General features: G+C 36.3%; 1 protein-coding gene across 1 annotated transcript in view; it reads right to left on the bottom strand.

The window, feature by feature from the left end:
- The window catches only part of LOC105049844 (sister chromatid cohesion 1 protein 4), a 24,746-nt gene extending 12,986 nt beyond the window's left edge, over positions 1–11,760 (bottom strand). The window contains 2 exon segments of the mRNA XM_073261766.1: positions 1–144; positions 11,195–11,760. Coding sequence (XP_073117867.1) covers positions 1–144; positions 11,195–11,318 — 268 coding nt within the window. The 5' untranslated portion in view covers positions 11,319–11,760.
- Positions 11,761–13,821: the final 2,061 nt, after the last annotated feature.

Raw genomic sequence — 13,821 nt, 5'->3', positions numbered from 1 at the left:
TAAAGGCTTGTTTTATCTTGAGCAGAGCCTCGCTGCAGTCATGGAAAAGATAATTGACCTTCCGAGAATATATCCTCACCACACCTAGTAGAAGATGGCTAGACAACCGAAGTGCGATCGGAACTTCAGGAAAAAGAATAGAATCTGCATTGAAAAAATTATAGAAAAATTAGAAGGGGAAGGCATCAAAGGGACTAAATTACTCAACCATCTATTCCAATGACCATGGTTTCACATAGCGACCCATACCAGTAGGTATAGAGAATGATGGTTGGTACAGTACTGGCATGGTACTAGTTCTCAGTACGCCAACATAGTGACACATAATAAAACTACTGAGCCGACTCAAGCACTGTACCATCAGTACAGGGGTGTACAGTAACTGAACCACCCATACCAATAAAGTACTGGGATGGGACCCAATACCGAGATTAAATATCTTGCCAATGGCAACACAAAATAGTACATACCCAAATGGAAAACATTAAGATTGCACTATATTAGTTATTTATACAATAACATATTCATATAAGGCATGTATGAGAACCTTTAACATATGGTACTGCTGCTTCTCAACATAGCAGTTAGCTGGTCAAGTTAATCAATCTGGAAACACTATGCATTGCTGTTTAAAACAACAAGCATATTACAATTTTAAGGAATCATTCCAACTAAAAGAACACCCTTGTTTTGTAAATCTGGTTTTAACACTACTATTGTGATGACTTTCACATCTCTGCAAAGTGTCTGTGCACAAGAATAAAAAATATTTGAAGTATAAATCTTTCTACATGAAAAGTATTTGTAACCTTCTCTCAGCAGAAATTACACCTCAGCTTTTTCAGTCCCGTGCCTCCGCAAAATCCATCTTGTAGACATTTTCACACCCAGAAAAAGTTTACTTTTCAAATCCCCGAAAAAGGAAAAAAAGTTACAGCATCACATACAAATTATCAATTTCCAGGAAGAAAAGCCTTCTTCTCCATAGAATCATCAGAACATGAGTGAAAAAATATGCCTCCTTTGTCACAGCAAGTTGCCAAATTTCGGACTTAGTCCCTAGTCCATTGACTTGATTCAATTCTATCAGTTTCAGCCTGGATACTACCCACATGTTTTACATGGTGGTGCAACTCAATCACAACATAAATATCATCATAGCTATCATTAAATCATCAAGTTCAAAACAAAAAACATCAATCTCCCCCTTTATTTATATCAGATTCTTGGTAGAATTGAAATAAGAAAACTTGCCATATACATAACAGAGATTCAAGCATAACTTTCATGCCATATCGGGTTACATCAAGAATCAGCACAAGTATCATCAAATCTTTTCTACAGCTACTGTTCTGCTTTTCTCAAAGTCCTCTCTTATAGATGGACTATTACATGTAATTCCAACCCTAACCTGTAAAACAGTGTCTGTATCTTTTTATGAAGCATGTCTTATCGTATCAATAGGTTTCCTTTATTGTATCCTGTGCTGGTGCAACTCCAAAGCTTCCTTGAATGCATTCCAACTCTCAGAGTCTTGCCACAAACCAACATTCCCATTTATGCAATGCATGCTGTATCATTCAGCATGTCATTTGTGTAATGTTCCGACTCTTAAGTAGACCCTTACACAATTCCCTCCAATCATCTTGCCAGTTTAACTCCAATAATTATCTCACTTAAGCAACAACATCAAGCCCTCATTCAAGGAGATGTATAGCTATGACTCTAGTCCAAGAAATGAGGTGCAATAAAACACTAATACCAACTCACTTTCATGCAAACTAGAAAATTAGTGTTACCTGAGAACACAAATTTTATATATAGTGAGTCAAATGGCTTGTATACATGTTCTAGACTGGGTAGGGTTAGCCCAAATTAAGTCTAATACAATTATAGGTCAGAGTAAGGAAGATGAATCTTATTTGGTTTATTTTTGAATTGGGTACTTAATCGTCAATCACATAATGGAAATTAAAGTTGTTTAAAATTTAATAATAAAATATAATATGGATGCAACATAGTGTGCAACCAGTACGTACTGTGACCAATTAGACCATGCCAAGCTTCGTAGCAACCAATTGATTGAAAGATTTTCTGTGGATTTTTCCATAAATTTCCCATTGAGGACAATATCAATTTTTAGCATGGTTCCTAAATTTGTAGTTGAATACTTCTAGCATGTTTCATTATTATTAAGTCCTATTTCTTAGTATAATTTTGTACCAGGTCTCATGCCCAAATTTAGGGACAAATCCTATATATGCTTCTAATATATTGTATAAAGGGCTGCCTTTTGACATATTAATAAAAATTCTTGGAGAGAAATTCCTTCACCAAATGAAGGGTCCTTCAATACAATTTGTCTTCAAATTGTATGGTGATCTTTGAAATTTAATCCCGATGATCAAATTGCTCTTCACTCATCATGCTATATCAAATATTATATTTCCATTTTAAAAATTATCATATTCTTCATGTGCTTCCCAAGCCCTTGTTACAAAGTGGCTCGAGGAGAGGGGGCTCGAAAGCCCTCCCTCTCCCCCGCCCTTTCTCTGCCATTCTCTCCCCCCTCCCTCCATTCCTCCTTCATTCTCCCTTTCCCTCTCTCTCTCTTCCTCTCTTTCCTTCTCCCTCCTCCCCTGTTATAGAATGGTTGAAGGAGAAGGGGCTCGAAAGCCCCTACTCTCCACCTCCCGGCCTCTCCCTCCCTTCTTCACTCTCCCTCTCTCTACCTTTTCCTCTTTCCTTCTCCCGCACCCTAGTTACAAAGCAACCGAAGGAGAGGGGGCTCGAAAGCCCTCTCTCTCTCTACACCCCTCTCTCTCAGCCTCTCTGTCTCCCCCTCCCTCTCTCTCCCTCACTTTCCTTCTCCCTCTTCCCTTCCCTCTCTGTCTCCCCTTTGTCCATACACTATGAGTTGGCATGGCATGGTACCATACCATATTGTACCGTTGGACAAGAAGTACAGGTTATCTATACCACTACCAGTACTGCTGACCTTGCTAATGCTTGATCAATAAAACCAAAGGGTGGCCCATAAAAGTGGAAAACTAAAGAGTATAATACATACTAGAACTCGACAAAAACATCATATTGAACAATACTATAGCTCCCTCGAATATCATGACGCCGTAATTGATGACTTACAAGGACAAATCACTAGGACCATCTAGGAGGGCTTGCTAAAGATGATGTGTGGAGTTAAAGGCTCAGCCTTCAAAGTAGCACAATGTTTTGATCAAATTCTCAAGGATCAACCAACTTTTAACAAGTCATTATATTATGAAGGTGAAAAACTTCAATCAAACTTCCCTATCATAACTTAACTCTTCTAAAGAAGAAAGCAATGATTCTTGGTTATCACAAAACTGATATGCAAAATGCATGTAAGAGCAAAATTATAAAAGGAAATTTGTGATAATAAATAGTTAGTGTAACAAATATTCTAAAGTACAACTAAATATATGTTCAACAAGTTATAACATACCCATACAAAAGTCTGTCTTAAGTGCCAGAAAGGGTCATGGAAAACAATAACTTCTAATTGAGGTTCCATTACCTATTTTTTAACCGTAAGCTTACATTGGATTTACTATAGCATAAAACAATCTTTGATTTTGATGTATACACGAAATTAGCATAGCATAGGAATAAGGCTAATATGACCATCCCAAGGCTCGGCTTTGAAAACCCGAGAAACCTGGGTTAAATTGGAAATTAATGGCCAAGCCAAGGCCTGGCCTGAGGGTGGAGGGTTTGGAAGTTGGAGGGGACTGAGGGCAGCATTCCGAACCTCAATCAATCAGGAGGATGTGAGGAGGTGGCAGTGGTGGCATGGAAACTGAGTAGCAGTCAGATTGGTGGTTGCAAAAGATGTCTAGAGTGCCACTGAGAAGCAAGGTTTTGAATATCATTGGACAAGGTCATCATGATATTTCCGAATGCTCCACATCCGAACACTCAACGGTAGATGTCACATCTCATCCCAATCCATTCCTGGCTTTGTCCCATATCGACACTCAAGTCAATGCCCTAATCAGATAATTGGGATGGTGGGATGCCTCGCCATCCAACTGGTATTCAAAACCTCACCCAGATGTCACTCTTTAAGTTACTGAAATACTATTTAAATAATATATTTTATTTTAGATTATAGTCAATATAAAAGTATGATGAGATGGGTGCAAACTAAAAAAAATTTTCCAGCACATTTGATAATATTATTGAATAAGAAGGAAAAATACGTATGGCTTTTGAATCCTATTTAATAGTTTTTAAGCAATCGTTCTAAATGTCAAAAGATTGCATCGCTGAGCATATCACTTCAAAAAAAGGGGGAAAAATAAAAAATGATAATGCTAAAGATAAAATACATTTAAAGTTTCGATCAAGTTTAAAATACAAAATGCATTGATATATGGTTGGCTGTAATACTTCAAACTTACAAGTTGACATTGTTGAGGAAAAAAAAAAAAGAACTACTTTTGGGGCTCACCTTGCTTCATGCCTCTAGGTGGGCCTACCACGAGCCCCTTGATGTTCAAGGGCAAGGTTTCCCAATGTGAAGTGCATCAAATAAAGAGGCTAGTACCGAGTGCTTGAAACCTTTAGTTATGGTCCATGTGAAAGCATATATGTTGGGCTTTTATAATTTTGAAGACCAAAAGGGAATAGATGGATTTATTTTTATTCTTGTCTTATCCAGACTCAGACTTCTTATGAAAACATGGTAAATGTGTTACGCACACTAACCATTAAGATCTATGCCAATTTTGCATGTGGAATGTGTAATTCTTACCAAATTTAATCAAGTTAAAAAATGACTCGATTCCCACATCATATACCTTGTTTATTTTCACTTTATTTACATTTATTCTTTTAGGACTTTGAACCCTTGATGAAAGCCTATGATGCTTAAGCCTTGCCTTATCAAGAGTTCATGTGCCTTGCCTGAAGCCAACAACCTTTTTGTATGTTGGAATTAATTCTTTTTTGGGATGGGAAACTGTCAAACAAAAGTTTGTATCTCCACAAAAAAGCCAGAGGCATATAACGTTTAATTAAAAGGTAACCAACTATTTAAGTGGCTTTAAGGATAGATGGATACAGTGAAACGAAGGAGGGGGATAGTGCGGTCATTAAGATCGCTATAATGATAATATAAAGTAAGCAAAAACCTACCACATAATAGCAATGTTTGCAATCTCTATGGCTCATTTGGTGAATAATGCCATCAAACTCGTAAACATTAATCAATGAAGAAAACCATTTACTATTCAACCAACAATTAAAGAACAATGAACATCACAAACAAATATACAAATTCAAAAAAGGAAAAATTGATATGTACTATTCACATATGGTATGTAGTAATGGGCAATCAAGCAACCATTTGAATGAGATTTTCATAGATAATCTAATACGCATGCAATAGATCTTGTATGTTGGTCACCTGATTTGAAGCTGGCAATTAAAGGAAAATAAGGTAGTGAAAATTGCTGAAGTACCTATGAAAGCTTTACATGGTTGAGAACTAACAAAATCCTGTATAAGTGAAAGAAAGATAAGTTACTCCATTCCATTCTGAAGGAAACAGCACAAACTAATAATGTTCTTTCAGTTCTAGTGAAGTGGTTGGTATCAGGATAGGAGATGTTGCCATGGTCAGACTAAAGAACTGACTATACTTTGGGTCTTGAGACACCACAATATTAGGATATTTCTTTAAAAGTATAGCATATGCGGAATCTGAAGATCTTGATGTGGAAACCAAAAAATAAGAAATTGAAGCATTAATATAAGGCGCCACTATTAGAGAGGCTTTCTTGTGCATACTATTTGTACTACCATGTGATCAGTGAAGTGCAAGACATTTAAGCCAAACTTTATTCATGAAAAAGTGGAGAGAAGAAAGAAGAAATGTGAGGGCAGAGAAGAGAGGAGGGGAGAGCGAGGGCTAGAGTGCGCACGCGCAAGAGAGAGAGAGAGAGAGAGAGAGTAGTAACATCAATCGGCATGAAGATTTTAGTACTCACTACTGGAAGTCAAACTAGACATAGATTGCTACCCTTGTCATTATGATCTTTACTTGTGAATTGTTGAATTTGACAAAGGACCATCACGACCAACACATCAGAATTTTCTAATAAATCGCAAATGTATGTGTTAGTCAGAAAGACAACAGGAAAGGTGGAAAACGCCAAGGTTCCACATCAAGAATTCACCATTCAATTTTGTTGACTTTTGGAGGACTTCTCTTCCAACTTGTTGGCAGTGGTTGACCACATGGAGATGCACCAAATATAAAGTTATTCTCGTCCTGTTCTACATGTCAATACCGACAACAACAAAATTTATAGTAAGAGGAAAATCCATCAACTTTAGAAATTGCAAGGGTTCAAGTCCCTCTATCCCCAACAAAAAATCCATTTTACTTCCTAACTATTTGTCCTCTTTTTCTCATCAGTGCTTCAAACAAGATTCACTACCTTTCTTTCTCATTCACTCTACTCTGTCACAAATAGATCCAAAGAGACCCAACCATTGAAAGTTACTCTAGTTGAACAAGCCTCTTGGAAATTAGCTAAAAGTGCTTGATCGTGCTACATTACCACCCACTACAACATCACCACCCACTACAACATCAAGAAGATATCCTTTTTGCCAAACCTCTCAAACTATGTTACTCGATAATAGATGGTGTTAACACAGCATATATAGCACGTGATGCACATTAATGAACCAAATAGTTTTAAGAGGCAAGGAAGTATCGAAAATCCAAATCAAAGAGCAGCTATCTAGAACTCCAGAAATGTTGGGACCACGCAAAGTCAACTATTGAATAAGGCCAAAAGCTAATATGACAACAAATGATGTTTGCCAAATCAGCTTTATCTTCTAGTTGATTAATCATTATTCTCTATTATCACAATGGATAAAAAACTTTAAAATAAAGGTATATGAACATCAGATCTTCACAATCAGTGTGTGAGTCATTTCTGAGATCTTTTCAGGATGAAGTGTCAAAAATTGATAGATAATCCAAAAGCTTAGAGTTCCCTGAAGCCTTCTAAATCTCATTTATAGATTTCCCCCCTGATCAGTGCAATTGAACAAGGACAAATTAATTTGTTATTTTACATGTCTTCTAAGAATGAATATTACAATATTCTATTGGCAAAATTGTTCTGGAAATTTAGAATATAGTTAGGAACATGGAATTGAAACAAATTAAATATTAGGGGAAACTGAGTGCAAACAGGGTTTCATCATGTTCTCTCCAAACTATAAATGCAATAGGAGCTAACTTTGTAGATCCACTAGGTGGGTCTTAAAATTAACTCACTGGGATCATCATTGATCAGATCATCATATGTGGATTTGTTTTGATAGCATAACAAAAGTATTACCCATCGTCTCTGTGTCTCTCATCCATCAACAGATTAGAGCTTCCAATGCCTTGATTGATCTAAATCCCAGTGGAAAAGGAATAACTTGAATCATGATTTTCAAACAGTGGTCATTAAATAGATCTGGTATGGTACTGGATGGACTGATGGATGCAGTTTTCAATTTGAAATGGGGTTCATGTATAAAGATAATTTGGCAAGGGAAGGTTGTGATATCGACTATTGCAATGCAACCTATCAATTACAGCTGGTGCAGGTGATTCATGCATGTAAAAATGCAAGGTGAGAATAGAGCATACTTAACAGAAAAAATGATAAGATCAAACACAATAGACCATCTACTCTGTTATATAAAGCGAACTTTAGGGTGACCAACAATGTCACTGTTGAAACTTGCATGTGAGACAGAATGGAAGTTATTCATCCAGATTTCTCATCATGCAGCCCAACAATTACAGCTAGGAATGTGATTCATGTGTGTAAAAAAGTAAGCTGAGAACAGAACATATTTACAGGGTCACACAACGAGATCAAACAGAACAGACCATCTATTCTGTTATATAAAGAGAACTCCAGGGTGACCAACAATGTCACTGTTGCATGTGAGGACTCCATGTGTATGTGTGTACATATAAAATGTGTTGGTACATATATATGCTATATGTATGTGCATACATGTATCTCTGATACATATGTGTGTATGAATATGTATATATATAAATAAATGTGTGTGTGTGTGTGTGTCACAACAAATGCATCTACATGTATATATGTATTCATGTGTGTGCGTATATGCATGTCTATATGACATGCAGAGTTGTCTGTGTCCTTTCATGCTTATCCAAAGAAAGAGGAAAAATGGGAAAGAGAGCTATAGATGTTATCTTACAAAGAAATTAATGGATACCCATGATTTGCCAAGTTATTTGATTTATTCACCAGATATATTTAAAGGACACTTGAGATGTCTTGAGATACTTACAATAATCAGCTATGATGCATTTACATTTAAAATAAAATGATATTTCATTAAAGTATTCATATAATTAATATAACTTGAAACTAAAAATATAACGACGCTTTGCTTGAAGTCTCTACAAAGCATTGATAACTTTATATTAAAAACATAAGGACCGTGTCTAGTACTTAAAACTAAGAATTCCATACATAAAAAGAAGAGTGGCCTAGTGCATGAGGCTTCTGCCATTGCATGGTCTAGGGAGGGTCGGATGCATGTAGCTGCATGCAGAGAGGCTATTGCTGCATTTTGAGCCCATGACTTCTAGGTCAATATGCCAAGGTGCCAAGGCTCACCCTTAAGAGTTCCCTTCATGACACTCAACAAAAAAAAAAAAAAAAAGAAAGAAAGAAAAGAGCCAAGTATAGGACACTTTCAGATGATGTCAGCAAACACTACAAACTGGAATGTCCCAACCTATCATGTTGTGCCATGTCTAAATGTCCAAAAGTGTTGAAGCACAAAGATAACTTCAAAATAAAGTGTCTAGTTATCATAGCATAAAGTGAATATGTGCTTATAGAAATGATAAAAAACCTTACTAAATTAAATAATATCAAAACTTGTACCACTAGCATACCCCTAGTGATGGCATATACTAACATTATAAGTAAATAAATAAAATAATTTTTTTTTACTTTAATTTTGTTATTTTTCAATGATTAATGAAAGCATGAATTTTTAAATTACAAAATGCTGCATTAATGTGCATAATTATGAAACATGCAAAAGGAACAAGGTTTTAGGTACTAGACCATACTATCTAGTACAGCAAATAGTACCGATAGTGGACTGATAACCAGTATGCCCCCTACACCAACTATCAGCTCCAAGGGAATGTACCATACCGATGCTTGGTACAGGATGCACCAGCTGCATATCAATACAAGTACCAAAACTAGTACTTAAAACCTTGAGAAGAAAAGCTACTAAAATACTAAGCTATTTCTGCTTTGCAAGTCAAGTTTTTTCCTTATATTCAGCAAAGCTATTCCCCACCTATGCTACCAAAATGTAAACAATCTATGGCCATCCATGGTCACTATCCCTATAGGTGCATCCAATGCCAATAGTGCAAGCACAATAGCAGAGCAACCCTCATAATTTAATTGACATAGGCTATTATTTCTGATAACATTATTTATTGCTTTTAGCAACTATCATTAATGTGACATCATTAACATATTTTTAAAACTAGAAATCAATAAGTAAACTTACAGAAACTATAGATCATTCAATAACTAAAACATTAAAAAAAATAATTCAAACATTTTTTGAATAAGTTTAAAGAATTTAATTCATACTTGATAATTTTGAGAGAGATGTTTCGGACTTCGGCCAATTCAATATTACTATAATCTAGGTATTGATTCATAAATGTGCTAAACCTTTCACTTTTGAACCCTCTTTACTAATTCAAATAAAGGAAAAAAAAATGTAATTTGCAATTATAATTCAAATAAAGGAAAATAGACCTATTCTTGCGGTTCAAACTTTCATTCGGTATTAAACTTGTAGTCAATTCTGCCTCATATCAATCTTACTCAGTTTTTTTCTTAAATTGATTGGTAGTACTAATTTTGGGAAAAAATGAGTTGTTTTCCTGATCATTTAAATGAAACACCTAACAGGTAGAATCCTAAGGTGATGCTTGAGGTAATGTACACCTCCATGCATAGGACATAAAATCACAATTTTTCTTTTATACACAGAAGTAGTATTTATAAAAGAAGGCTGAAATAAGGCAAAGTTAGATATATGACCATCGTGCTTGCTCTGGCCCACTTATGAATTTTCATGTATCACCTTCGAAGGAGTTTAGCACGATATATTTATCATACAATACAATATTAATATGCTTTATATATGCAAAGTGCTTGTTTCAAACAGATTGAACATTCAGTTCTCACTCACATAAGCATACTTTCAGGTGAACCTATAAATAAATATAACAACATTGCAATAATACATTGAACGGTTATCAATAAATACAACAACTCCTAATTCCAGTCATTCACCTAAAGACTCCTAGTACTATTAATACAATTTATATTGAAGAGAAAAAAAGCCCCCACCAAAAAAAATAAAGAAAAAACGTAATCCACTAGGCTGAGCAAAATTAGAGTGAACAAGGAAGAAAGAAGCAATCAAATCACGGATAGAATGATGGGGAGCATATCAAGACGGTCTAACAGCGTCCAGCAATTTCATATATGATCATTTTTAAGGACAAGGTTCTATTGGGTGTAAGAAGAGGAGAAAAGGACTGAAAAGGCTTGGATGGAAGGGTAAAGAGTATTCCGGCATACCCCATGTGCACAAGATCAATTAAAAATCAGAGGCACAGCATCCAAAATAAGGCATAAGTAGGATTGGATGCCATTGCAACCGAACTTCTTGCTCTCTTGTAGTCCTATAACGGATAAATGAAACCAAAAAAAATAGCCAATTACAGCTATAGCCAAAAACCAAATAGGCTGTGGTGATCAAATAAAAATTTTAACACACCTAAGCAGTGGATCCATTAAATTTTTGGCTTTGAAAGACTACTCGCAGTGGTATTATTACCCTTTTGTAATACATATGCTAAAAACAAATGCATTTAATCAAAGTTTTAGCCCTCGAAAGCTCAAATTAGATGAATTGAATCAAAATGGCAGTTAGCTAACAGGAAAAACCGTAACAGTGCAAGAAAAAGACGGATCCAACAAAAAAGAAGACGAAGAAGGAGAAAGTTTGAATAGCTGATAAATTACTGGATACCAACCTACTGAGACACCGATATCAGTATCCGCAACCTGATTCTTCCTCAGCTTCCGCTCCAGATGAGCTGCGATCCATATCGTTCCAAGTGGCCCTTTCTTGGCCAATATAAACTGAGAGTAGAACATCTTTTTCCTTTCTTAGCACCCTGGAAACCCTAGAAACTCATCCAAACCCCAAAAACCCCTCCAACCACAATTTGCCCCAATTCACCACTCTCGAAACCCTAGCTTCGAAAATTCCCTCTGAACTAAGCTCCAAGATCCAAACTTTCCATACCCCAGCTCACTCAACGCCGCCGAGCTACCAAAAAAATCCGCCTTTCAGCAGCTCCACCGACCGAATCAAGCTCCAGCTTCAGAAAAAACTAATCCCCGCAGGCAGCAGCGGCCGCCGGAGAAACCCACGGAATTCCGGGCCCCCGAAACCCTAATCTCGATCGAGCACGCCTACAACCCTACAATCGGTCGAATTCGAGAGATGCAACCAAAACCCGTACAGAAATCCGTACACTCGAGGTCGGACGAATCGAACTCGAGAGAGAGAGAGAGAGGGTGGGGTGGGGGGGGGAGGGGGCAGAGGGAAAGAATTTGGGGTGGGGGGGAAAAAAAGAAAAAGTTGAGATTTTCTTAGGAGTGAAAAAGTACTAAAATTTTCGAGTTTCGTGTCGGGCCTCCACACTCACTAAAATATAGACGAAATTTGAAATTTTGAAATTCCTCGCGATAAAATCGCCGCGCCACCGGGTCGCAAGCTAATCTCGTTCCAGCATCTAACCGTTCGTTCCGGATCTTCTTGCTCTTGATGCCGTCACTAGCTGATCTCCACCGTCGCTGCGAGATACCGCGATATGGGATGATAGATTCTCAGTCCACGTTGGAGGTATCTCTAGTGCCTTGTTAGATTATCTTGGGCTGGTAGGGATATTTGGGTCAATTTAAAAAATCTTAGAAGCAAAATTTAGACGAGGAGAAGATGTCCAAGGAGGTCAAACGGTTGATTACACCTGATTTATTATTAAGTTGGTGGATCAACCGAACCGGAAGGCATCTTACCAAAAAAAAAAATCGAACCGGAAAGCAACGTGGGCTCAAAAAAAAAAAAACTCCAGCTCCAACAAAGATTTTTTTTTTTAATATAATAATAATATATATTAGAATAGTTTCATCTTTGATATGTGATGGATCTTATTGTGGTCAAAAACTCGTGATTCGGATAGATTAGTCTTCACTCTCACATATATAAAGTATTATCCACTTCAATCTCTAATACTATGGTATAGGACCTCATGATTTTATTCTTTCAAATATGTCTCACGAGGAAAAAATATCTTATCCCATTTAAATCAGAATATCTAACTCACAATTGATATAAAACTAATAATTTTCTTTCATCTACACTACAACATAAAGCTCTAATCAACAAAGATTCTAGACAAGATTATGAGAGGTAAATCAGTATAGATCGTTGGAGACACATCGATCCAACAATTGGTGTCAATATGATGATAAAAAAATCATGATTTGGATGGATCAACCTTCACTTCAGTGTAAGATATTGTTCATTTCAATTTTTGATACTATGATATGAAATTTTACAGTTCTGTCCTTCATAACATGTTTTATGAGAGAAAAAATATTTTATCTCATATTTATATAAGCCAAAATTTTTTTTACAGTCGATGCAGAATTAATAATATTTTTTCACTTACATCATAATGAGTCAAATCCACTAATTATTTCTTCATCGGTTATATATATATATATATTATTTATATTATTTTTTGGTTGGATCGGGTCCCATCGATTGTTTCTCTCACGAGAGGAGTTTTATTCGGTTATCAGGATTCAGGATTCCCTTGTACCCGAAGAAATTGACAACAGTGGGTGACAACCGACAAAGGTGCATTGAAATGCGTGCGTTGGGTATTCGTACGAAGGAAGGCGAATCCATCTTCTCGCGCGAAAGATACAACCCCGACAGACTGTCGGTGAAGTAGGAGCGGATCTCTGGTTGGGAAAGTGGATCACTTAATGAAAGCGAAAAGAGTTGACAACCCAAAAGGGTAAGTTCTATCAACGCCAGCGATACTGTCCTGCCACGATTGCTCTTTAGATTTGTCGTCAAATTCGTTGCGGAAGTTATGCATGCAGGGAGATGCATATGGCCGCACGCAACGTTCACAAAAGGCGGCTCATGAATTCAATTTATAATATATTTATAAACTTTGAAACATTAATAAATACCTATAAAGATAATAATATAAGAATTGAATTGAATTAATTAAAATAGGATAGATGGCTACAATTAAATAGAATATGAAGGTATTAGAGTGTAAATGGATCAGATCGGATCCGAATGGTCCGATTCAATTCAATTTTTTGATTCAATTCTAATAGAAGAATAAGATCTAATCCAATAAAAGAGCAGATCAGATCTGATTAAATAAAATTTATAGTTTAAAATTTTGTCTCATTAAACTATTTAATTTAGATTAAGTTGACAATTCCAACGAAAAAATTTGGACTCGGTTGATCACATGAAAGGCCAGGACTGGCTTAAGATGAAGAAGGGCCCGTAGTTTATTTCTCGGATGTGACGGTGAATTGCTGCCTCAAAATGAGGAAGGCT

Source organism: Elaeis guineensis, chromosome 8 (assembly GCF_000442705.2).
Source record: "Elaeis guineensis isolate ETL-2024a chromosome 8, EG11, whole genome shotgun sequence".
Lineage (NCBI taxonomy): Eukaryota > Viridiplantae > Streptophyta > Magnoliopsida > Arecales > Arecaceae > Elaeis > Elaeis guineensis.
Note: the sequence above shows the minus strand (reverse complement) of the source record. Positions and strands in the feature narration are given on the sequence as shown.